The following is a 26,932-nucleotide window of genomic DNA, read 5'->3' as shown; positions in this document are numbered from 1 at the left end:
GTAAATTTACGCTAATTATACTGCTTCCTGTTATCGCCACATAAAGACAATTCCAAAAATAGAAAGCAACTTAAACTTCCTACTCACATCTTAGAAAAATAAAGTTTTGAAGTTATTTATTCCAAATATAAACTATAATCATTAAAAATAATTTATATTTTATGTTATACATTGCGCTATTAATATTTAAATAAAGTAACCCGTAAAATATGTGTCTAGTTAGTATTTGGTAACATAATACATAAGTGAATAATAATAACGGAATCAAATTTCAATAGTTTTGAAATGTATAGAAATCCTCTAATATTTTTATTTACAATATAATTATTATTACTATAATAATTATATTATTATAATTACAATATAATTACAATATAATTTTATTACATATTGTCTTTAACAAATTCTAATAAAAAAATGAATGAGTCAAAGTTAGATATACGTGAGTTGCGGAATGCATTACTTAGCTTAAAAAGTAACAAAAGTGCAGGATCGGATATTAATAATAGAAAGCAGTATAATTAGCGTAAATTTATACACAGTAATTACTGGCTCTCACCTAATTAAATCGCTATTAAATTTTTTGCGTTGTTAAAGTATCATCATTGATGTTAAAACATATCATGATGTTGAAATATAGATATCTATTTTTTAAATAGTGATTACTATTTATTAACACTTAAGAATAAGATTTAAAACGATATATTATTTGGTATTCTGAAAAGGACCATTGGATGCATTATTTGGGTTATAATTATTAATTTGTTTATCTTTCAAGTAAAAATCTGCTTTTAAATTGGATTACTTGGTTTTATATCAGAAGCTCCTAGGACAGTGTTATTTTTTGCTTGATATTGAATATGATATTGCGAATAGGAATTGGATTGCATTACGTAGCTAGCTGTTTTAGTTACAAGTGGTAAACTGATTTGTAAAGGAGAACTTAATTTTCTTTCGAAAGAGGGTAAGCTGAAAAAATTATAATAATTTGATACTCCGTCAATGGGTTCAGGAATGCATGAAAGTACTCCTTTTGTTTTATTTGTAATAAGTTTATTAAATATAGTCATAGGTGGACAAGAAAAGCTATTTACAGCTTAAAAATATTTTTATTTTGTAATGAATTTATCATTATATTTATTTATACACTATCATTATTATGCATTTATCATTAAAATTTACATACAAGCCTGGTTTCATAAAAAGAAGTAAGAAAAAGTATTCAACTAGGATTCTAACTAACTCACCTGTCAAAGCTTATTAATGATAAAAGCAAGCAAAGTAGTAAGACTAAAAATCCTAAATTACATGTTAATGGAAGTAAAAAACAATTTTAAAGTAAAATTTTGCTAAAAAAGGCATTTTGAATAATTAAATAATTAAATAATTTTCAGTTTATTTTAGCTATTTCATTTTTTCTTGAGGGCGATGAAATGAATTAAAAAGTAATTGCTTTTTACTTTTTACTAACTGTTCTTCGGTTACTAGCTGAATGTTAGTTTTATAAAAATGAATGTGAAACTTAATTTTAAAAACTTATTAAAGTTTTTAAAATTTGCTAAAGTATATATATATATATTAAGTAATTTTGTGACGCGCGTGTTATTAGCTATATCTGTAAAAATAAAAGAAAATAAGGAAAAATTATGAAAAGGTTACTTTTTATAATACAGTTAAGTTATCAAAGTATTATAATGAAGTTATTTTTTATTTTTAAAATGTAAATATCACAAACTTTTATTTTCTCGATTAAAAATACATTAAGGCATAGCATGGAATTGCTCTTACGTTAATGTTTATAAAAACATTTTAGTTGTTAATTACATTGCCGTTTTAATATAAAAAAGTGTTGCTTCAAGTAAAAAATGCAATTAATTTATGTAATGTAAATATTTGATAGTAAATATATTTATAATAAAATATTTTTATAATAGAATTAAATCATAATACATTTATAATACAGTATATTCATAAGATCAAAAAATTGAAATTAGTGTGATTAGTTGGTTTTTACTATTACAATTGAAATAATTTTCTTTGGTTTATTTTTTGCTTTATGGTTTTTGTTTTGTTTTTTTTTCTTATTTGTTAAATTTTTTTTTTTTCAATTTATTATTAAAATTGATTTGTCCTCTCAAAGTCAAAGTCGATTCAAAAATATCTTTACAATTAAATTAAAATTTTTTTCATTTAATTTTAACATCAAAAAAAAAAACTTGTTTCACCTGATAATTTTTGTTTTTACATGTTTACCTTTTTATGTACCTTACTGGGTATAATATATATATTCATTTTTGACAGCGTAGACCATATTTGGGCGCTGATTTGGGTGCTGCCCGAATTATAAATTGTGGACCTTTTTTTGCAAAAAAAAAAAAATGCCTATATTCGACATTATTTCCAATAAATTTTTCCAGGACAGGGGGGTATTGCCGCCCTTGGAAAAACTGTAACTTCAAGCGGTTTTCGAAACATTTTACCAGATAAATTAAATGATTTTTTAAAAGAGGATGAACTTATATTTGACAATATTCAATCTTTGTTAAGTGATAATAACGATGTTATTGTTTTCCAGTTTAATAAAAGAAGTTTACACATACAATCAAAAATGTACTAACTTGGTGTTCAATTATTTCTTTTAGAAATTTTCGATGATTATTCATTTGTAGCTTACCATAATGGCACAACTTGTAATATTTCATCTTTAACTGTAAACAAATTAAAATTAACAAACAAAGTCAGCTGTATTTAAAGCAATTAGTTTTTAAAAAATAAAGAAAGGTCGCATGAGCACCTTAATACTAGGAGAAAAGTTAAGCACCATTTGAGCCCCTTAATAGTATGAGTTAATGTAGGTGAAGTTTTATATACTCCACATATTATATGTAGGGCATATGAGTATTTTGCTATGTGTCAAACTTTATATGATCGTTTGTGTATTAACTACAAGTTGCCAACTATACAAACTTAAGCATGATTGATTTCAAAAATAAGCTTAATGGAGGACCTAAATTTCATAAATAGTATTTTTATGAATTTAGATCCATTGAAAAGAACTTCTGTATTTCTAATTGATGAGGTTCATGTTAAAGCTTCATTACTTAACCAAAGAGCTTTGTTTGGTCATGCAGTAAACTACCTACAAAAGTTAGCTAAAACAATTTTATCATTTATGATTAAATGTCTTTTTTGGGGGTCTAAAATTTATAAGTAGAGCTCAACCTGTTACAAATCTTTCCCTTGAATTTCGGTTAGCTCAATGTCAACAAATTGCTGAAACAATAAATAATATTGATAATGGTATGACACTGGCAATATTTACTGATGGTAATCGTGTAAATCTGATTTTTTGAAATATTTAAAACAGTTAATAGTAAACCATGGTTAACAGCATTAGGTATATATTTATTATATGATTATGTACATCTCCTAAAATCTATGGGAATCAATTGGTCGACAGAAAAGACTGGCGAGCATCAATTTTTTACAATGAAGAACTGGCTTTGGCTAGATCCACTTGAAAAGGGATCTGAAGGTACTTACTTTATAAATGCTAAATCTGTTATCGAAAAAATTTATAATCAACATACTAAATTGATATTACAACTTGACATTCCTGTAGATGGTATTGATGGTCATACTTATGACATATGTTGTAGAGATATTTCTTCTGATGAAAAAGAACTGCTGGATAATATACATGATCTTGAAAGCTCAGTTAATAAATATAAATTATTGGCTATAGTTAACATAGCTGGCTATGTGCAAAAGAGCAAAGTAAAAATTTATGATGACTCTACCAATTATTATTATAAATATGGAAGTTATCTGAATAACCTAGACAGAAGCGGATTTGAAATTCTTTATGATGCTCTTGCCCAATGGTTAACTACTGTCCCTGTATGCAAAACATTTTGTATTACTTAGTTTCAGTTCATAGCAGCTAAATATAAATTTAAAATCACAAAAAAACAATGCAGAATATATTTTAATATTTGGCTAAAGAACTACACACTAATTACCACTCTCAGCAGTAGCAAAGAATAAGCTATCATAATTTATGTGATAATTAGTTTTGTAATTTGTTATGCTATTTTCTTGTTATGTTTTTATTTCCTCTGTAGCCTTTTTGTTTCCCAATAGACTTGGATTTATAAATATTTACCCTGTTGAGATATATTGATAAAACTTCTTTTTTTTATGAATCAATTTTTGTTGGCGTTTTTTATTGTTGGTGATTTTCATTGCTACTTTTGTTTTAGTTATGTTTCTGTAAGCAAAAAATTTTTTTTCTTTCTAATGTATAGATATATGCAATGTTATATATATATATATATATATATATATATATATATATATATATATATATATATATATATATATATATATATATATATATATATATATATATATATATATATATATATATATATGTATAGATATATATATAGATATATACAATGTTATATATATATAGATATATACAATGTTATATATATATTTAGATATATACAATGTTATATATATATAGATATATACAATGTTATATATATATAGATATATACAATGTTATATATATATATATATATATACAATGTTATATATATGTATATATATATATATATATATATATATATATATATATATATATATATATATATATATATATATATATATATATATATATATATAAATCTATACTTATTGTTATATACTTATTGTTATGGTTCTGCTTGTTATTGATATTTAAAATTACATAATATTCTTAATGAAATTTGAAATACAAAAAGTTTAATTATCTTTTAAGAATATTATGGTTTTCCTTTTATATTTGTTCCTCTGCGCAAACTCAACTTGTTTCTCCGTGCAGCGGCCCTGTTCGTCAAGGTTTGTGTTTCGGAGTTATAGAGTTGAGGGAGAGTTATAACCACTATTATGTAGTGTCCTCATCTGTAGTGGCCTTCTCAGCCTTAAGGAGGTGAATAACAACAACAACAAAAACAAAATATTTCTTTCTTTATTAGAGATTTTTATTATAAAGCATAGACTACCGTTACACCCTACCTTATATAATAACATGAGCTTCAATTAAATATTAAAATTAGTATGAAGTTAACTTATATTATACAGGAGTTATTAATTTTTTGGTATCCCCTTAATTAATTTTTCTTTAAAAAAGAAAATTGTTATCTTAAAAATGTTTAATGCACACAACTAAATAAATTTATTAAAAATGACTAAGTTTATTATAAATAACTGAGCAATTGAGTACAAATATGTTTCAAGCAAAAAAAAATTTAATTTAAATCAAACATGTGTGTTTGATTTAAACAAATTTAAAAAAATATCAGATAAAAAAAATCAATATGAGATATAAATAAATTACATTTATATAGATAAACATATTGTCTTGGCTTATAGTAAATTTTAAAAGTAGTGAGTTCAACAAATTAAACTACCAATTAATTATTTTTAACAATAGAAAGTAGCATCATTATATTATAATTGGATAATGAATCAATTTAACTATATTAAAGTTTAATTGGTGAAAAAATAATAAAAATTTCAATTAAAAAAGACCAAAACAAATCAAATATACAACATAATATATTATTAAAAAAAAAATTACATAATTGAAAAAAATATAAAAATGAAAAAAAAATCACCCAAGAAAAAGCGGCAACAAAAAAGTTATAAATATCTTCACTGATAGAAGATATTTACAATCTTTTGGTTACTGTTTTTTCTTTGGTGTCTCCCAACACCCTGGTATGGATGAGCCCTCCATTTGAAGGGCTCACCCATACCGCTATTATTACACAACTTATTGAATGACCTCTCCAAGAGAGGCCCTGGGTGTTAGGAATCTAAAATTACAAAAACTCTCAAATGTTAACGACACTAAAATTACAAATAGAAGGGTGTAATAAAAATTATAAATATTTGCAATTTTATTTAATTACAAAATAAAGCATAACCTCACCATTTTCACTGGTAACAGAAGGCGATACTAAAAATATCTATAAAAAAAAATTACAAAGGGTTAGACGTGAAAAATTTTATTTTAATAAAAATATGAGTAAAAGGCGAACAGTTAAAAAATGCCATATTTATTAAATAATTTTTTCACCTATTGCACATATTTCTCCATACAAAATATATAAAATATAAAACACAGCCCTACCAGTTATGCTTCTACCAGACGCTAAAGACAATAAAATATACCTCAAAATAATCAATAAAATAGTATTTGCATATAAATAAATATATAATTGTAATTTTTTTTTACCTATTCCCTTAATTTCCTCTATAAAGTTGCCTAAATTAAGAAAAAAGATAACTGAAGCTTAAACTAACTAAAAATAAACTAAAAATAACTATAAACTAAACCAAAACTATTAACTAAAATAAACTTTAATTCTTAATATCTGTAACTCAGAAGACAAAGGTCGGTTGTCCAGTTTTTGTGAAAATGAGTTATGTATGAGAACTGTTTAGTTTTTTCAGTATCTATTTTCGGTATCTATAAAGACTGTTGTGCTACAACAATGTGAAACAAAGTTAGGTCAATATAAAAGGTCTGGTGTCCCCACAATGTTCAAAGTAATAATGTCTGTTGTCCAGAAACAACTCTTTTTATTTAACTTTTTATTTTTCTTTTGTCAAAATTATATTTCATGTACCTTAAAACAAATTAAATAAAACACAAAAAAAATTACATAAATTTAACCATCAAGAATAAGCCAATAAAGACTAATTATTTTACGATTTCCTCTCTCCTGAACAATTTCTACAATTTGGCAACAACCTTTGACTTCTGAGGTACAGATATAAACGCTTCATTTATTTAACATACTAGTCATATAATTTATACTTATTTTTTATTCTAACTCTCCTAGAAGAAAAAATAAAGTAAAGCTAAAGTACTTGAAGTTTTAAAATTCCAGTTACAGTGCAAATAAACAAATTCCTATTAACAAATATCTAATATCAAAAACACTGACTTATTTCACTCTTCAATTCTGTGACTAAGCAATAAAAGCACTTAAATGTATAGGCGTTAAAATATCCACTTAATTTTTTTTAAATAAATTCACTTAACTAATGTAACTAATACCTTTATTAGCTCTCTCTTGATCAACTAAAGAAAATAAATCTTAATTAAACTTACTTGATATAAAATGATAAAAATCTGTTTTACTAAGAATTTTAAATTTCTTCTCTTTATTATTTACAATATAATTTTATGTAGGACCTAAGTTCTTTGGCTTATTGTATAAAATTATAAAAACCTACTATTTTACTTTAAAGTCAACAACAACATTTTGAAAAACATTTTAGTTACTTTATAAAAAATAAAAATCCTTTTAAATTTACTACCTCCCTCTTCATTGTTGTCAACTAAACACAAAAACAAACAATTGATAGTAAATTTTGACTTCGGTAGTAGGTTATTAAATAGATTAAATAGATCTTTGATCTATTTAATCTGCTCTAACAGTTTTCATCCTTATCAATAAACTATAATTATTTTCTACATCTCTGTATAATTTAACATAGGTATATTTTTTAAGTAATTAAAAAATATTAAGGATTTTATTATATAAGATTTTAAAAAATTGAAATTTTAAACCTACTTCAAAGAAAACAGATATATTAAAAAGTATTTTTATTCCTTTTTAAAAAGTAAAAATGCTTTTTAACCTACTTTCTCCAATCATACTGTTGTCATCTAAACAGAAAAGCAAACAAATATTCAAGTGGATTCTTTTTTAAATATACTTTAATTACTTCAATAATAAAATAAATATTTAATCTTTCTGGATTGAATTAATTTACAAAATTTTTTGTCTAAACCATTTTATTATTGTAAAGTTAATTTAAATCAACAAACATATACGAACTGCAATTTATAACATTTAGTTATAACAAAGTAGAACAAAACTTACTTCTTAGTAATTCAGCAACTAAAAATAAACATATTTAAGAACTAAGTAACATGATACGAATCAGTAACATAATAAACATCTAAATAAACACAAACCTTCATCGTCAACAATTTGGGACATTCTATTAATTCAATATAAAAAATAAAAAGAAATATGCTTAAAATCAAATTTAATAAAAAGTAATAGACATGAATAAGCCAATGTGACAGAAAACTAATGACGTTTCAGGATAAAAGGTAAATTAAAATCTGATGGAGCCAACTAAATTCGAGGAACAAAAACCTGTTTACCACCAGAAACACCTTTCAAAACCTCTGCATTAATATAATTATTTTAAAGAGCACAAACTTTCATTTGAGTACCATTGCATAATCCAGCTTTAAGTTCTAAATTTCTAAATAGCATAATTACACAACCAATTTTCAATTTTAAACAATAAGGTGGCATACCTGAAGGAGTTAAGCTGTTCAAAAATAGGAAAGTTATTTCTTTCATTAAGGTCATCAGTATCAATTTGAACAGCACTTACATAAATTTTGACCTCACCCGGCAGACATTCAAATACTTCTTCATTGATTGATAATGAATTAACATTAGTTAGTGTTAAAATCACGTGATTAGAATAATCATTTTGTTCAGCATCTCCAAAAATCTTTTCAAAAATTAATTTATTTTCTCTAGTAATGCACTGATTCAGTATTTTAATGCATCTTTTAAAAGGATCCTCCTCTTTGACAGGTATTGTTCCATTCCCAAATTATATTAGCCGTTGGGAAAATTCTCCTTTCCCATTTTGTACTCCCATATTTTCAGTTAATGCAAACTTCTGCACCCAATGCCACTGTAAAGAACATTTTATACATGATTCTACTCTTTCAGTTAATTGTCCTCTTTTCACAACAGGCAGAATTAGCCTGTTGTGAAAAGAGGACAACCAAGTCGCCACCAAAAAGAATGACTTTTCCTACGAACGGAAAGTTGTTGTTGCAAATATCTTTTAACAATCTATCAATTGCATTTAATACATGTTTAGGTATCATGGATATTTTATCAAGCAAAAACAAAGTAACTTGTCTTAAAAAATGCCCGTGTAAAGAGTTACGAGTTACATTACATATGCTATTATCCAATATTGGAACAGGAAGTTTGAATAAGCCATGCAATGTAGATCCATTTGTAAGAAGAGTTGCTGCTATGCCAGTCCATGCAGCTGTAGCAAATTTAAAGCCCCTACTTATGGTTTCAGCAATCAAATAATTATACATAAAAGTTTTTCCACTACCAGCTGGTCCATCCATTGAAAACAATCTAGAATGTTGATTTTGTACACTTGGTTGCTCATTTAGTGCAGCAAGGATAGCATTACATGCATTTAATTGATTGACATTAGGCAACAGTCTCCTTTGATTGGCTTTGTCAATAGATTGTTGAACATTTTCATCAAAATTTTTTATAGACTCTATAGACTCATTAAGAACAGGCAGGTTCTAATCAGCTAGCGTTTTACCACTTTTATTAATGATCTTTTTAATTTGACAAAGAGTAGCTTATTCAGCTATTAGAAGTGGGACTGAGCGGTGAATTTTATCTTTCATCATAAAATCTTTGTATGTATCCCAGAGATGTAAAGGATTGTCAGGTTCACAAAAGGTCAAAATTATTGAAAATAATTGTCTAATTTGCTTAAACATATGCGTTAAAACCCGCCTCAGAAAGAGTATTCTGCCATTTAGTGTCGTCTTGCTACAAACCTTTTAAAACACATGCTTCACGAAATGTTCCAAGAACAATACCTTTAACAGTACACACATCTTCCCAAGATGTTGCTCCTTTAGCCTGCAAAAGTAACAGTCTTAGAATAAATAATTCTCCAGTTGGATTAACTTTATACATTCTTACTATCACCTTATTACCACCCTTTTGTCTAACCTTCCATATACAATGTTTATCATCAAATATAAAGTGACAAGGAATGTCTACATACAAATAGCAATGTGCTCTTTCATTTTCAGTATTTAAACCATGCCATTAAGTACGGATCACGTTGAGCTGCACGATCTCAAGTCATTTGCTCTGCTCCTTCTCTTACATACACTAATTGATTTTCAGGTAGATGAACTTTAAGGCGTATAAAAGTGTGTGACATATGACTTATTGGATACTGGAAAATTTGCCACAATGCTTCAAGTGCACTAACATAACGACAATCTAAAAAAGTGTTTACTTCATCATGATTAATTTGTTCATTTATTAAAATATTGGCACAGTTGTGACCCTTGTATATGTATTTGTACAAATATTCAAAAGCCTTAACAGACATGCAAGCTTCAACATTAATGTGAGCTTGATATTTCTTTAATTACCATGAATTGTAAGGTACCACCCAGCGTTTATCTAAGTTTTCTTTTAAAGCTTCATGACTATCTACATAAGTTGATGGCAAAACTATAACACGCCCTGGTCTAACATTATGATCATTTCCAAGGTTGTTTACATGTTTGTATAAGTTGAGTTTGGTTTGGTCATTTCTAATGAAAGTAAGGCGCCTTCAATTTTAATATACGCATCAACAGCATATTTCCAAAACAGTTTTTTTGTCATAAAAGAGTGAAGAAAAAATTGTCTGAATGAAAGTTTATTATTTTAATACTGAGATAATGTAATATGGTTTCTAACCAATGTAGCAATTGCAACTTCATTATGTGAAGGGAGATAATAGCGTTGTCTATCTTGCCCTTAAAGTAAAGACATTTTCACAACTGACACTGAACGACCTTCTATAGCTGCTCAACAAATTTCTTCAACTTCCACTTCAGCCATGTTTTTAAATGCAAGTGCAAATGGGTTCTCTTTACTAATAATAGTTTGCAATTGAAACATTAAATCATTTAAGCAAAGATCATTACCACGTTGTTGCATTCTAAAATTTACTGCTGCAATATAATTTCGAATTTATTTTATAAAATTTAGATTGTAAATCCTGCAACACAACTACCTTTCCATTATGGCAATTTTAAAAATGTGTTTCATCAGGAAATTTCTTGGCACCACAATGCTGACAAATATAATTCATTTCTCCTAAATAATTATAATCTGAAAAAGCATTACTTCTTGCTATACAATGCATTCTTTCGTATCTAGCAGCTTATATAGTTTTTAATTGACTATTAATTTCATCTTGCCTAAGCCCATCTCTTTCATTTCTGCGACGATTATTTTCAACTTGCCTAACCACGCTCTCCTCATTTGGGTTCAAATTATTTGCTACTTGCCGAGCAGCATATTTATCATTTTGTTGATTATTAATTTCATCTTGCCTAAGCCTATCTCTTACATTTCTGCTACGATTAACTTGCCTTTTAACATTTCCATTTTCTAAACTAATATCTGCTTCTAGCCTAATATCATCGATTTAAACTTCACTTTTAATTGAAAGTAGTAACAAGAAATCTTAAAAGATGTTTGAAGATTGTGATCTTTTCTATATAATTTTTTTTTAACTCTAAATAGCAAACACAAATAGTTTTTAAATATAAGAAACTGTCATTTACTATAAATTATACAATAATCTTATGACTTTTTAAAAAAAACATATTAGCTAGGAGATGCTTAAACAAAAAATTAAGTTTTAAGTTTAAACACATTTATAAAACAATTATATAACATATTAACTCATACACAAACAATAAAATAAAACTTTACATTATTATAAAAACATATTTTTATAATAATGTAAAGTTATTTTACCACATACACATATTTATCAAAAAAGCATATATGCAAACAATAAACATATGTAACTTGAATTGTGCAAACAAAAATTTTAAAAATGACATAAGAAAATTTAAAAAGATTTGAAGTAAGCAAAATATATATACAAACAATACTCTTTGCCTTTATTTATTTATTTTTTTTCATAAGAACTGTAATCTTTTTAAGAAAATTTAACCTTTACATATAATAACATGTGACGTGTCAGTGTTGTAACAAAATTTTGATTTATTTTTCTAAATTTTCTAAAAAAGAACAAAAATAGTTAATAGCATCACAGAAATTTCAAAGAAGTAATAACCAATTTTATGGAAATAGCATTAGTATAACTTTTTTGTTATACTAATGCTATTTCCTTAAAGTTGGATATACAATCTTATTTATAATCTTTTCTTTCTTTATCACAACTTTTTTTTTTTAAGCATAAATATTTTTAATTGATTATAAACAGTTTATAGAGAGATCTTAGTTATCAATAAGAAATTTGTAAACAAAATTTATCTTCACTAATAAAGCATGTTAAAAGAACTTTACAACATATTGAATTAATAAGAAACAAAATCTTTTAAATACATTTGTATATAAAAGGTTTTGTTTTGGATTTCGGGAATAGTTAGTGTAAAGTTCTCAAAAGAAATTGAAGAATTTAAAAAAATATATTTCTAGCTTAATGGGATTAATGGGAACTTAATGCCAAAAAATTAAGCTTTTTGGCATTTGTTTTGGTTTTAACATATGCGCAAAGCCTTTTTAACATACGCTCAAATCCTTTTAACTCAACAAATATTTCAAAAACTAATCAGATTGGGCATATCTTTGCCTATTCTGCAAAGTCTGTATAGGATTTCAAAATATACCTCCCTACTTTAAAACTACCTGCTATTTTGAAAGATGTGTAACACTGAACATCATCAAAAGATTGATGATGTCCAGTGTTTAAAAAGTGCAAAAATGAAAATGATATTCAGATGTGTGGTGCAACTCTTAAAGACAAAAAAAAGAAGGTGTTTGACAGAGAATAGGAATAGTGAGTGTATCTATTTGGGTGCGTCAGGGAAGATTAAGATGATTTTCATAATAATAGTTCCTTTTTATATAAACTCTCTTTTTTCCATTTAGTAAAAGCATTTTTATTTTTTTATCATCTGTAACATTTCACCAAGGTTTGTTCAATTTAATAAATTGATGTTGTTATTACATTATCTTAATAATTTTATAAATGTCTCATAGCAATTCTTTCTATGAGTTTTCATGACAACTGTCAAAGATATTTATTTGTAGTAAAACTGGTAAAGAAGTTGCTTGTAATCAAGCAGTCGTATTTTTCAAAAGGCCTGGATTCATAATTCGTATCATTCATTTTATGTAAGTCTGGACTTATAATTGCTACATAACATAAAACTGCTGAAATCTTGACATTGGTTAACATAACAATTAGTACATTTACTTTAAAATATTTTACGAATATTCAGACTTTTTTTTAAGGGATGGTCTAATTCAAAATATGTCTTTTTTTATTGTTTTTTTTTTTTATTATTTTACTAATACCTCAATCGTAACGAAGATAAAATATAGTTTTTTTGTAACTTTGTTTAATTTGTAACTTTATTGATTTTTTATTTTGAGTTTTAAAAATAAAACTGTTCTCTTTAGATATATGATGGTGTTGCAAATAAACCAATAGACATACATAGTGTTGGGCTCATTATAGCAAGTATGGCAAATGTAGATATATCAACAAAAATAAACCGCGATGATCCACCACAAGAAAAGAAAAGAAAGATAAATAAAAGAAATAAAATAGTGGTAAATAATATTTTGTTTGTTTTTGTTCAAATTTGTTCAACTAACTTTAGCTTCATTTGAGTTAAAATTTTTTTAATTTTTTTTAGTATTACATATAATGTTAAACATATTATACTAATCATATGAGATTTCATGATATTCAATGTTATTTCAATTTTTAGTCGAATGAAATAAAGAGGACACATGATAAGTTTTCGCAAGTATTTAATGATTGCACTGAGGTATGAATAATTTTTTAAAATGCTTTTGTTTATTTAGCAATTATAAGTATGAAAGTTAATATAAAAATAAGTTTAATGTCAATTTTTAATTTAATGTTAATGCAAATTTTTAATTTAATGTTAATGCAAAGTTTAATGTCAATTTTAATCAAAATTATTTTTAAAACATATTTTTATGGATTTAACTTTAACCTATTCTGTAAGATCGAAGATCTTAGTAGAAACCATTAAAGAGATTAAATTCCTAAATTTTTTAATTATTTTATTTCAAAATAAAATAGTTAATTAAACTTGACTTTTTTCCCTACTATTTGTTATATACAATCAATTCCCAGTAAGTCGAACACCAGCTAACTTTTGTTATCTCAACCTATTTCATTTGAATTCTTGAAATCGTCTAATTGATTACCGTGAAATGTGGTTACTTTAAACAATGGGTTAAATTTGGACAAAAACTTAGAGTAGAACTTTTTCTAGTAGAAAGAGTTTTACTCAAAACTCGAAGTAAAACTCTTTCTAGTAGAAAGAGCTTTACTCAAAGTTTCTAGTAAACTTTTGAATTCAGTTTTGAATAAAACTCTTTCTAGTTAAAAGAATTTCACTCAAAGTTTTTGTCCAAAGTTACCTCACTGTCCAAAGTAACTACATTTTATGGTTTTATTAAAATTCTCTGGTCAAACCTAGAACCTTGCATAACTCAAAAAAAAAAAAAAAAAACATTTTTTTGACCCATTTTAGCAAATTTCTTTGAATAACTCGAACTTTATGTTTGGGACCTACAGATATTGAGATTTTTTTTAAAAATACATCAATATCTATATCAAGTCCCATACAAAAATTCAAAATTTTTTTAAAAAACAAAGTCATTCTATATAAAACGCAAATAACTGTCTAATATTTTTGTACTATTTAATGATCTACTATTTAATTATTTAGTCTAGGAATTAATTCGTGCGGTTTGACAAGGGATTACGAAACTAGCTTATTGTCTCAGCGTTTCGTTTAGCCACGCATGCGTGCGAAGATCACTGTTATTGCGCATCATTTTCATTATAAATCATTTGATTTAAGCTTAAACAACACTATTTTTAATTTAACTGATAATGTCGATTTTTGTTCCTGATAAAGTATTTTTGCGGGGGATTCTTCTTCATTACTTTAACATGAAGAAAAGTGCTACCGAAAGTCATGGTATTTTGGTTGAAGTTTATGGTGACCATGCTTTAGCTGAGCGAATGTGTCAGAAGTGGTTTGCACGGTTTAAAAGTGGTGATTTTTGTTTGGAAGACCAAGAGCCACCAGGACAGCCAAAAAAATTTGAAGATGCAGAATTGGCAGCATTCCTCGATAAGGATTCTTGTCAAACGCAAGAGGACCTTGCAAAATTGTTAGGAGTTGAACAATCAACAGTTTCCAGACGCCTCAAAGCCATGGGTATGATTCAAAAAATGTCTCATTGGGTTCCACATGAATTGAAAGACAGAGACTCGGAAAGAAGAAAGACCATTTGTGAATTGCTGCTTGAAATACAGAAAAGAAAGGGATTTTTGCATCGAATCGTTACTGGTGATGAGAAATGGATTTATTACAAGAATCCTAAACGAAAAAAGGCCTGGGTAAAGCCAGGTGAACCAGGTCCATCACAACCCAAATGGAATATTCACTGTGCAAAGGTTATGCTGTGTATATGGTGGGATATGAAAGGTGTGGTGTACCATGAGCTTCTGACGCCTGGTGAAACTATTAATGGAGAACGTTATCGATGACAATGCATTTGAAGCAAGCTCTGGTCATAAAATGACCAGATTGGGGTAACAGACATGATAAACTCATTTTTCAGCATGATAACGCTTGACCACATGTTGCAAAACCTGTCAAAAACTATTTGGAAAATGTCAGATGGGAAGTGTTACCCCACCCGCCGTATTCTCCGGACATTGCTCCTTCTGACTACTACTTGTTCGATTGCATGAATAACGATTTGATTGGACAGCGCTTCACTTCTTCAGAAAATATCGAAAAATGGGTCTCTGATTGGATCACTTCTAAGGATGAAGCATTTTTTCGACACGGAATGCGTAAATTGCCGGAAAGATGGGCAAAAGTAGTGACTAGCGATGGACACTATTTTCATTAATGTATTCATCCATTTAGTTTTTGAAATAAACCTTCAATTTTCAATTAAAAAGCGCATGAATTAATTCCTAGACCTATTACTAGATCTGAAATATATTAAATAAATATAATAATAGCTTTTATAAAACTGTTAGAGATAAATTATCATAAAAACCTTTAAAAAAATTGAATGAATTTCTAAATTAAAGACCGTTAGCTTTTAGATGCAATTTTATTACCAAATTGTAAGGAAGTCATTGAGTAGCTAAACTTTTTCAAATGTTATCTTTAAATGTTCTGCGTCAGTACAATCCGTTACTTCTATCATTAAAACATTTTCCACTTTTTTGATTAGTATAATAGTGTAAATTTAATGTACATACTTCAGCATTGAATGAAAAAAAATTGCCTTACCTTGTACTACTATCTCATATCATTCAAAGTTTGACTTAACAGGAATTTGCTTTAGTCAAACATTTGTTAAGTCAAACCATTTTCCTTGGTCCCTCAGAGGTTCGAGTTATCGGGAATTAACTGTAATTATATAAATCAGAAATTTGTGATTAAAGTTTAAGTATTTAATAATTAAATTAAAAAGAAATGTAATTTCGAAACTCATTTCGAAGTGAAAAGAAAATGTGATTTAAAATGTGACTATAGCAATGAAAAAATGAAACATCTGCATTTTGAATTAAAAAGAAATGAGCCCCTGAGATGCATAGTGATATAAGTCTCTCATATCTAGTTTTGAGAAGTCTGACTAATATCACTATGGCTGTGAACAAAAACAGCTGTTTAGTGAGGAGCATAACAAAAAACAATTCCAGCATCATTATCGATATCATTAGACTTATACCACTCTGCCATGTAATAGAATAAACAAAATGCTAACCATTAGTGGCAAGAACTCAAAATATTGAAAAAAGTGACTTATACCACTATGCATCTCATGGGCTCAAATGTGATTTTGAAACTCACTTCGAATTAAAAAAAAAAGGTGATTCAAAATTAAAATAAAACATTTTAAATGGGCATTTCTAGTTGTTTTATTACATTCAGTAAACTTGAATATAGCAACCTAGTGTGTATAGTTACCTGCCTGGCAAATGACTTGCATTTTTTACTAAATTGTCGCCCTTTACAAAAAAGAGGTGTTCCTATACTGCCAGACACCCATGACGCTAAACTACTAAAAGTTAGCTAATATTGAGCAATAACTTTTATTTATTTTATTTTTAAAGTAAATTTTAATTTGTCTAGTTTTTTTCTTAAACATATTTGGTTCCTTGTGGTTTGGATGGTTTTGAGTTCTCTCCCATATTTATGTTTCCTTTACTCTTACAATTTACGATCTTTTAAGTTTTCTGTCAAACATTTTTATGCTTTTTAACTCTTAACTGATAAGAGTTTTTTTTCTTTTGGAGAAAACAATAACGAATTACAGCAAACTCTTTAATTAGATACCTATTATTTTATTAATGCATTGTTTTATAATTACATTGTAATTATATTACTACAAAAAATAAATAAAGAACCAAAAGCTATACAAATTGATAATGGTAAGAAAATCTTAAAAAGGCAAAAATTTAAATATTAATTTTTATTAATCTCCTTTACAATAATTTACTTCTGATTTGATCTCCTGTTGATAATTTGATTAGCAATGATTTATTTAGGAAGATCCTTCAAAAAGACCTACAGTTGATAATTTAGTTAACAATAGTTTATTTCAAGTTGATGTTGAAACAGTCTCAAATGAGATCAATTGTATTCGTTCTAAAAAGAGCTCGGAAAGTAACAATTTTGGAATCCAAGATGATCTTGCAGACAGCATTGTTCAATTGCAGTAAAAAAATTTTTTTTGTTCTTTATATATTTTTTTTATTGATCAGTACACTGAGTTTTTTAAAACAAACATAAAAGCTAACCTGTATTGATATTATTACAATAAGTTTTTAAAACAAACTGAAAAAGTGCACTGATAACTTGTATTGATATAGTAATAAAGATTTCAACAGTTGAAATTTTATAACATGCATAATTCTATATAATTTATTTATTAATTATTTTGATTGCTATCACAATTTATTTACTCTCACTCTAGATGTAATCGGTTTGCAATCAAGGTTTTTAATTTTAGTATCAAATATAACAAAACATTGTAAGCAACAAAAATCATTTGATAATAACAAAACATTGTAAGCAACAAATAACATTTGATAATAACAAAACATTGTAAGCAACAAATAACATTTGATAATAACAAAACATTGTAAGCAACAAATAACATTTGATAATAACAAAACATTGTAAGCAACAAATAACATTTGATAATAACAAAACATTGTAAGCAACAAATAACATTTGATAATAACAAATAGAAACTTTTGTTACTATTTTTTAAATGTAATTAAGTTATTATCAAAAAAAATGTTTTAAACCATTTTATACTCAGTTGATTAGTTTGAACTATGATTTAAACCATTTAAAAAGTAGAAAGCAAATTTTGTTAAATGTTTTATTAAAAAGGCATATTTAACAGTGATCTTTTAAACATAACATTATTTTTTAATAAATATAAAATTTACGTATACCAAATGATGTGTAAAAGGTTTGTTATTCTAAATATTCAAAACTTTTTATGTAATTTCAGTAGATCTGTTACAAAATATGAAATTTTTGAAACAGATCTACTGAAATTACAAAAATGATATAAAAGCTTCCTTGTTTAAAGAACGGATATCTGAAAACATAGAGTCTTTCTGTTTACGATACTCACTATGAATGTTCTATTTACTTGGCCAAGAAGTTGAGTAACTCTTGTTGTGTTGTGTGCCTGGTGGAGTGACAAAGAGACAAAGTTTTTTTTAACTCAAGAAAAGATAAAAATCAAAGTCTGGTTGAGCTATGTCCGTCTGAAAATAAAATGATGGGTTGCTTAACATTTTTTTTATTTAAGTAGACATCAAATTCTTTCGATGCTGCCAAGAACAATTTATGGTTTGATACTCCATTTTCTGATTTTATTTACTGCTTCTGTTGGATCTACACAACTAGTAATACCAATACATTTAAATATCACCCGGCACATACATATATTGTCTTAAAATAAGAAATAAAAGCTAAAAATCATTTTAAGCAAGTATTATTATTTATACGTTTTTTCTTAAACCACATATATTATTGCATACCTGAAAATGAAACAAATGGTTATATTGTAACACATTCTTTGTTTTCTCTATACTTTCTTTGAGATACATCCCCTTTGCCAGCATAAAACAATCTAGAACTGGTACCATAAACTTCATAGCTAATAAATTGGGTGTTTCATCACAATTAAATATTTGGCAAGTATCAACAGTGCCATTCCAAAACCTTTTTGCTTCAATTTTCTCTTAATTAACCATAACACCAACTATTACTATTTCTTTAGCAAGGGAATCTGAAATATATTACCCGGAAATAAGTACATTTAAAAAATATACTTATTTTTTAAAATTTTCGAACTGATACCTAAACGACTACATGTCATTTTCCTTGAACAATTATGTGCACGGTTTATAGACACTCTTCTTTGTTGCTTGATAGTAAAACTGCTATATATAGAATTAAATCAGAGTCTAATTGATTAACTAAATCTATAAAAGAAGACCGTGATATAAAAAGTATAGTAAGATTTAAAAAAAGAGATATTTAAATATAAAGATGATTCTGATTACCCTATTTAGATTTGATAGGATCATTGTAGATTAAATAATTTTATTTCAACTTACTTTCCTTTTTCCAGTGCAGCTCGAGCATTTTATGATAGTTTCTGAAACTTCATTCCACCTTTCAACTTTGTATTAGTGTGATGTCTAATACCTAGCACATTTAGAATTAAGTGTTACTTCCTGTTTAATAATTACTTGTAAAGACCTGTTCTTATTTTTATAAACAAACAATACATGCCTCTTTATCTTCTGTAAATATAGTACAATTACATCTTTCTTGACCATTAATCACTTTTCCATATTATTGCCTGTTGATTGTCTCTCTGTCTTTAATGAGAGGAAACATACCAGTCTTAAATGCTGTTTGTCCCTCCCATTCATATCTTTGCAAGAGTTTATTGCAGCCTCTAGTTGCTTATTTCTTTCATTTGTATGTTTTCTGGTATCTGAGGCATCAGCTTTTGTACTGAGATTTCTTACTTTGTTTATGCGTAAATGTAACACAGATGTTGGTTTCATTTTACTTACTATTAATATATAACATAAATATAATAATAAATAATATAAGTATAATAAACAAAACTCTAAAATGACCAACATGCAAAAAAACATAACATGCCTCAAGGGCAGTATTTCTGCAATAAATTGACATGAAAAATTAAACTTTTATATGGATAAGAAATAGAAATTATCTTAGAGTAAATTATATAAATATTATATTAAATTATTTCAAATCTTTTCCGAAATCATGAAAAAAACCAAAGTGGTTTTTAGGGTGCATATAATTTGGTTTTTGTAGTACATTTAAAGTGTTCTTTACAATATAAGTTAGCAGTGATGCAATTGTCCTAAGAGCAATTTATTTAAACAATCCTCTTCAATAAATTAGGTATTCTTAACAGTTTACAAGAAATTATAGTCAGATTAGTTAATGTGGTTTTTTGGGTGCATAGCGAAAAAAGGAGTTAGCTTCAACATTTTAGCAAAAGAACACATGCGAGACATAATTAACCATACCTATCAGGAACAACCCCATTTATGCTTATCTTTTAATAATCATAGTTTAAAAAACATTATTTGTCTCAAGAAGAAAGTTCGAGGCTCTCCTACTTTCACGCGGTTTTGGGATTGCAGCCACCTGTAGTCCAGATTATCAAAAAAAAGGTTTTGTCAATCCTTTTGGCGATATAGCAAGTCATACAGGCAACTTTTAGGAATATTTTCTTTAAAGCTGTATTTAACATTATGTGGTGTCTCATTTAAGTTGTCAGTGTAGAAAGCATCATTGCCTGATCAGCATGCATCAATGTAAAGTATGATTCATCGTCAATTAAAAATTCACAAATTTTACAGCAGTTTACATTTTACATATTACAAATTTACATTTATTTTGGCATTACATGGTACTATGGTATTACATTTTACATTTTACATATTACAAATTTACATTTTACATTTTCTTAATGCTGTAAAATTTGTCTGCATTTGCATTCTATACTTAATGTTAGTACACATTTTTAACAACTTAATCTATATTTTCTAGCGGTTGCTCTTTGAGAACGTCCTTGTTTATGATATATTATGAACATATTTTTTAGTTTTCTAATGTTACTTTTTGTTGCTATTTTTACTGGATGACCATTTTACTGGATGGCAATTTTTCTTTTTAATGTCCCAGTTTCTTTTACTTGCTTTATCCCTAAGAGTTACAAATACAAGAAAAACAAGAGCTAAAAGCTAAGAAATATAAGAGCTTTGTTTTTGATTAATTTATAATGTATACAGAGTGTGTAATAATAAAAATATATGCACTTTTGTGTTTGAGCCAAAATTTAGTTACCACTCGTTACAAACAAAACAAAAACATCAAACAAGCTTTCACGTTATAAACAATCAAACTTCAATGCTATATGTTAATGTTTACTTATATTTTCCACCATCAAACAACTCTGACACTGAAAAGATCCCTCTTTTGCTCAAACTTTACAGGAGTTTATTCCTCCAACTATCTTACGCTACGTGTAAAAAAATTTTTTTTTTTACACGTAGCGTAAGATTCAACATTTTTTTGATTTGAAATTGGATCAAACCCATGTCAAACTCCAAATGAGAAAACCTTTTTCTTGCTGGTCAGCTAATTTCTGTCAATCTAACTTCAGCTTTGTTACAATCGAAGTTCTAGTTGCTTTGAGAGCATCCCTGAATGAGGAACTGATGACTGACACCTCAACTTTCTATTATAAATTCTATCAGGTAATGGTTGCACATCACAAGGGTAAAATCCACAATTTTGAATATCACTTTTCTTTTTACCAGGATTATCAGTTAAGTAACTTTCATCTTGATTCCATGTTCTGCCCAGGTACATTTTTCAGAACCTTTAAATTTTCAATATATGCTCATATAATTTCCTCACTTACTGCAGCTCTGCAGCATTTGATATTTGCTATGAAACATTTCTTTGTCTGGGGTATCGTGTTAAAAAAAGTTTTTACCAAATTATTGCCAGGATTTTTATTTGAAGACGGTTTAATTTTTCCATTTATTTTGTTTAAGTAGCAACTTACTGTAAATTTCAAATTTCTCTGAGTCAATGGAAAACCAAAATCACTCATGGCTTCAACATATGAAACAAAAGACTCTTTTTTTGTCTTGAAAATACAGGCTGCTTACCTGGTCTCATCAAATATTTTAACTTTAGCTTATTAATTGTTTTTTTTTTTAAGTAAGTTAAAATGATTTGCAGCTATATGTTGAATGAGTGTTCCTTTTTGTAATTAAATCCAAGCATTTTGCAGTGTTTCAGTTGAATAATTTTTGTAACAATGAGCTCTCAACTTTTTTTTTGTAGTTCCTTACCATCCTTAAAAATAATTTGCATCTGTTAGCAATGTTTTAAACCATTAAATGTAAAAGAAAAATAGTCTGAAGTTACTTTTTTCCATTCTCTTAACTGGTGCAAGGTACCATAAGGTAGTTAGCTCAATGCCCCTTTTTGGTCAAAACTTGACACCCAAATTATTTTTAGCAAAACCTTTATAAATAATAGCCTAATTAAGATTTTTTTTTTTTTTTTTAATAATATAAATTAATATAGCTCTCGTGTAAAAATACGCCACTTTTAAAGGAGAAAAAGTTAGGTAAAAAATAATGTCTTACAGAAATATTAAAAAAACCAAGACTTAAAATGGCAGCATCATTCAATATTTATTCTAAAAATTGAAGATAATGGCCTAACAACAAGAAAAAGCCAAACAATTTAAAAAAATCGATATTGCTATAAAAGTTGGGTAACTACAAAAACTTTTAAAAATTGATGCAAAGTAACCCCTGATATATACATATATATATATATATATATATATATATATATATATATATATATATATATATATATATATATATATATATACTTTTTTTTTTTAACAATTAAAATTACAATTCATGTTTCGACTGTTTTATAGTCATCTTCAGTTGAGTTAAATGTATATATATACTGTCAACCAGTATGTGTGTGTCTATATATATATACAGTATTGGACAAAACATTTGCAACCAACATCGAACAATGCTAAAAAGTGTTCCTAATTTTACATGTCTTAAAAACAAAACAAACTATACTACCACAGCAAACAGTTCAGGAGTCTGGAGTCATAGCATGCCATGACATGAGCAATCAGCTGACAGGTGACAGCACACAGGCAGAATTTCGTTGACAAGTGCCATTTTGCAGCAGACAAAACAAGTGCAACTTTTTTGGTTTGTTTCATTTTCTTAAGTCTGGTCCGTGTCAACGTCACGGAAGTTTTATAATAATTAAAGGAAGTATCCAGAAGTTTCCAGAAGCATGCAGAAGCTTCCAGAAGTTTCCAGAAGAAGCATCTGGAAGCATCCAGTAGCATCCAGAAATATCCAGAAACATTCAGAAGCATCCAGAAGCTTCCAGAAGCATCGAAAAAAAGCATCTAGAATCTTCCAGAACAGGTTCACACAGGTTCATTTTACTATATAAGAGACATGTAAATCGACATGTAATTCAGTCAGTATATGGAAGTCAATCAGTCAGTATTATCAAGACAGTTTATCGAAGTGAGTTTTATCAAAGTGTTTTATCAAAAAACATCAATACAAGAAGTGAAATACAACAAGTGTTTCATTACATCAATACAGTCCACATCCAACCAAGACGTTGTGTTCCACAGAGCATTATTGTATCATCACAAGGTAAATGTAATACGGTAAGCCTTGAGTAGCGTGATTATTTATTTTTATTATTTTTATGACTTCGAGTGCGAAAATGGCTCCCGACAGTCTTGGATTGGAACTAAGAAAGAAAATTATTGGCAATTACATAAGTGGAATGTCACAAAAAAGTATTTGTGATAAATATCGCGTGAAAAAATGGACCGTATTAAGACTATGTTCCAAATATCGTTCTACGGGGAAGTTGGCAGCAGATAACAAAGGTGGAAGACCGCGTTCCACCACTTCTAGAGAGGATTCTATGATCGTCATATCCGTCAAGAAGGATCCCTGGATATCATCAGTCGAGATACAAAAGCAATTAGAGCTGCCTGTATCGGATCGAACAATCAGACGACGTGCTGTTGAAGCCGGATTGTTTTCTCGACGCCCTGCAAAGAAACCTCTAATTTCACTAAAAAACCAGAAGAAAAGACTCCTGTTTGTTACATCTTATATTGACTGGAATGTGCAGAAATGGCGAACTGTCCTGTTCAGTGATAAATCGAAGTTCAACATCATTGGGAGCGATGGCATTTGCCGTGTACGTCGACCGGCCGGAAAACGCCTCGATTTACGTTACTGCCATAAGACCGTGAAGCATGGTGGAGGCAATGTAATGGTCTGGGGGTGTTTTTCTGCTAACGGTCTAGGTCCAATACATTGAAACGATGGAATAATGGACCGTTTCATGTATATAAATATCCTGAAAGATGTTATATTACCTCATGCTGAATGAAATATGCCAATAAAATGGGTTTTTCAGCACGACAACGATCCGAAACACACTGCAAAAGTAGTCAAGCAGTGGTTTCAAGACAACCACCTATCGGTGATGGATTGGCCGCCTCAATCTCCGGATCTCAACCCTATCGAGAACCTGTGGGAGATCGTCAACCGCAGAATTAATCGTGAAGGTGTTCGTAATAAGGATCAACTGTTTGAACAAATCTAAAAGGTCTGGGCAGCGATTCCACAAAGTTTAATTGATCACCTGATCGAATCTATGCCTCGAAGATGCAAGGCTGTGATCGACAACAAAGGATTCGCCACGAAATATTGATAGCGAAATACAGTTTGGTCAACATTTTGTCGAGTTGCACTTGTTTTGTCCAGAAGGAAATCAACTTTTTTTAATACTTTTGATTAATTTATTAATTTTCGTGTACAAATAATGAACTTTGTGATGAATAAAACTTGAAGAACTTTGTCTCTAAACAGTTACATAGTTATTTCTCTAAATTGAAAAAATGCAGCACTTTTATGTAAAGAAACTAAATTAGCGTTATTTGGTTGCACTCGTTTTGTCCGATACTGTATATATATATATATATATATATATATATATATATATATATATATATATATATATATATATATATATATATATATATATATATATATATATATATATACATATACATATACATACATATAGATAGATAGATAGATAGATATAGATAGAGAGATATACCCGACTCCCCCTACTATGTCGCTCAATGCAACGGTTTTATATTTTTGCAAAAGTTTTAATATTTTGGAAATAAAAGCAAATAATTTAAGATGTTTTTTTAGTAATATTCTATTAACATTACTTTTAAGCGACACAATGATAAAAACATTTAGCTTGTTATTTAGAAATGTTTTTTTAATTTAGTTTGAACCAAATTTTGGACAAGCTTCCGAAAAAATTTCTTGAAAATGAGCACTTTTATCATGGCAACTGCGTCGACTTGAAGAAGTAAAAAACTGCAATACAAGCCTTAAATTCATTTGAGGAAGTATTGGTTGTTGTGTCGATACGAAGCTAAGTATTAATAAATTAAATAGTGAAGTACGAAAACGAGGAACACTTTTATTTCTTCATAATAAGCAAAAAAATTTTGAAAAAAAAATTTAAAAAAAAAACGATTTATAAAAATCATGACTTGTACATTATAGCGATTTTCGATATTTTTGATAAAGTTTTTAAATATTTTTTTATGACTTTTTCTAATGAGTTTATGGTGCGTTTTTATGTTTTTTAAATTTAAAAATGTATATAAATTTATTTTTTTATGCAAATTTGAATTTTTTGGATAATTACGTTAAATAATATTTACTTTTGTTATATTTTTGGAAACCACGTATTGATTTTTTTTTTACGTCGTTTTAAAACAATTTAACTTTTATATATATGGATATATATTTTTTACTTTTATAGATATGGAAATTCTTTTATCTATCGATAAAGTAGTTTAACTTTTTTGGCAAATTTTTTAAATATTTTTAAGTAGGATTAAAGCAAATCACATATTTAAACCTTTATAAACAAGAGGGTGTTTTGCTTTTTCTTTTTTCTTTCTTTTAATATTTAAGTCTTTGATTCTACTGTTAATGCTTCTTAATCTTTCTCTTTTTCGAATTATTTTTTGATGCACTGCTATGTTTAAAGTTGTTTAATATTTTAAAAACCATTATCACTCCATTTTATTCTTTTTTTTATTTTAAGAACCACTCTCACACGTTTTCACCAAAATAGAGTTTTTATAACTTGTTCATATATTGAACTCGTATCTTGTGATGAAATTGTAGTTGGTTGACTGCGTAAAGCGTGTTTAACGGTCTACAATTTATCCAATTTATAAGCAATTTATCTAAGTGTTGAGCAATTTTTGACTTTATTAAAACCAGAATTTCGGAATATTGATAGCGATAAAGTTTAAGTATTTTTTGATGTTTTAAATTTATACCTGTCACTTCTGTTAAAAAAAAAGTCTTCGATATACTTACAGTTGATTAACATTTTTATCATATACAAACTTCATGAAACGAAGTAGGCTTGAAACAAAATAACTTTTTTATGAAAGCTCAGGCTTTATAGTACTTTTTTTGAAGGAATAATAAAAATCTTTCTCCAAATCTTTTTAATAGTTTTTTATTAAAATAATGGAAATAAAATGGCATTGACAATAAATCCTGCGCCTAAAAAATATTTAAAAAAAGATTTAACGTCTAAAACCAAAAATAAAAATGAGAAAAAAATCATCGCAATTTTTACGAATCTGATAAAATCGTAGCGTCAGTTTTTTTTAAATTAACTTAATTGTTCCTAATTTGGTCTTGGAAATTAACT

At 27.4% G+C, this 26,932-nt stretch overlaps 1 protein-coding gene across 1 annotated transcript in view; it reads left to right on the top strand.

The window, feature by feature from the left end:
- The window catches only part of LOC136090220 (myosin light chain kinase 3-like), a 90,790-nt gene extending 64,769 nt beyond the window's left edge, over positions 1 to 26,021 (top strand). Inside the window, exons 12-15 of the mRNA XM_065816415.1 lie at positions 13,374 to 13,526; positions 13,688 to 13,747; positions 17,539 to 17,708; positions 25,475 to 26,021. Of these exons, the coding sequence (XP_065672487.1) occupies positions 13,374 to 13,526; positions 13,688 to 13,747; positions 17,539 to 17,708; positions 25,475 to 25,562 (471 nt within the window). The 3' untranslated portion in view covers positions 25,563 to 26,021. The remainder of the gene's footprint in view (positions 1 to 13,373; positions 13,527 to 13,687; positions 13,748 to 17,538; positions 17,709 to 25,474) is intronic.
- The last annotated feature ends 911 nt before the right edge of the window (positions 26,022 to 26,932 follow it).

Source organism: Hydra vulgaris, chromosome 13 (genome assembly GCF_038396675.1).
Source record: "Hydra vulgaris chromosome 13, alternate assembly HydraT2T_AEP".
Taxonomy (NCBI): domain Eukaryota; kingdom Metazoa; phylum Cnidaria; class Hydrozoa; order Anthoathecata; family Hydridae; genus Hydra; species Hydra vulgaris.
This window is presented reverse-complemented; position numbering and strand designations above follow the sequence as displayed.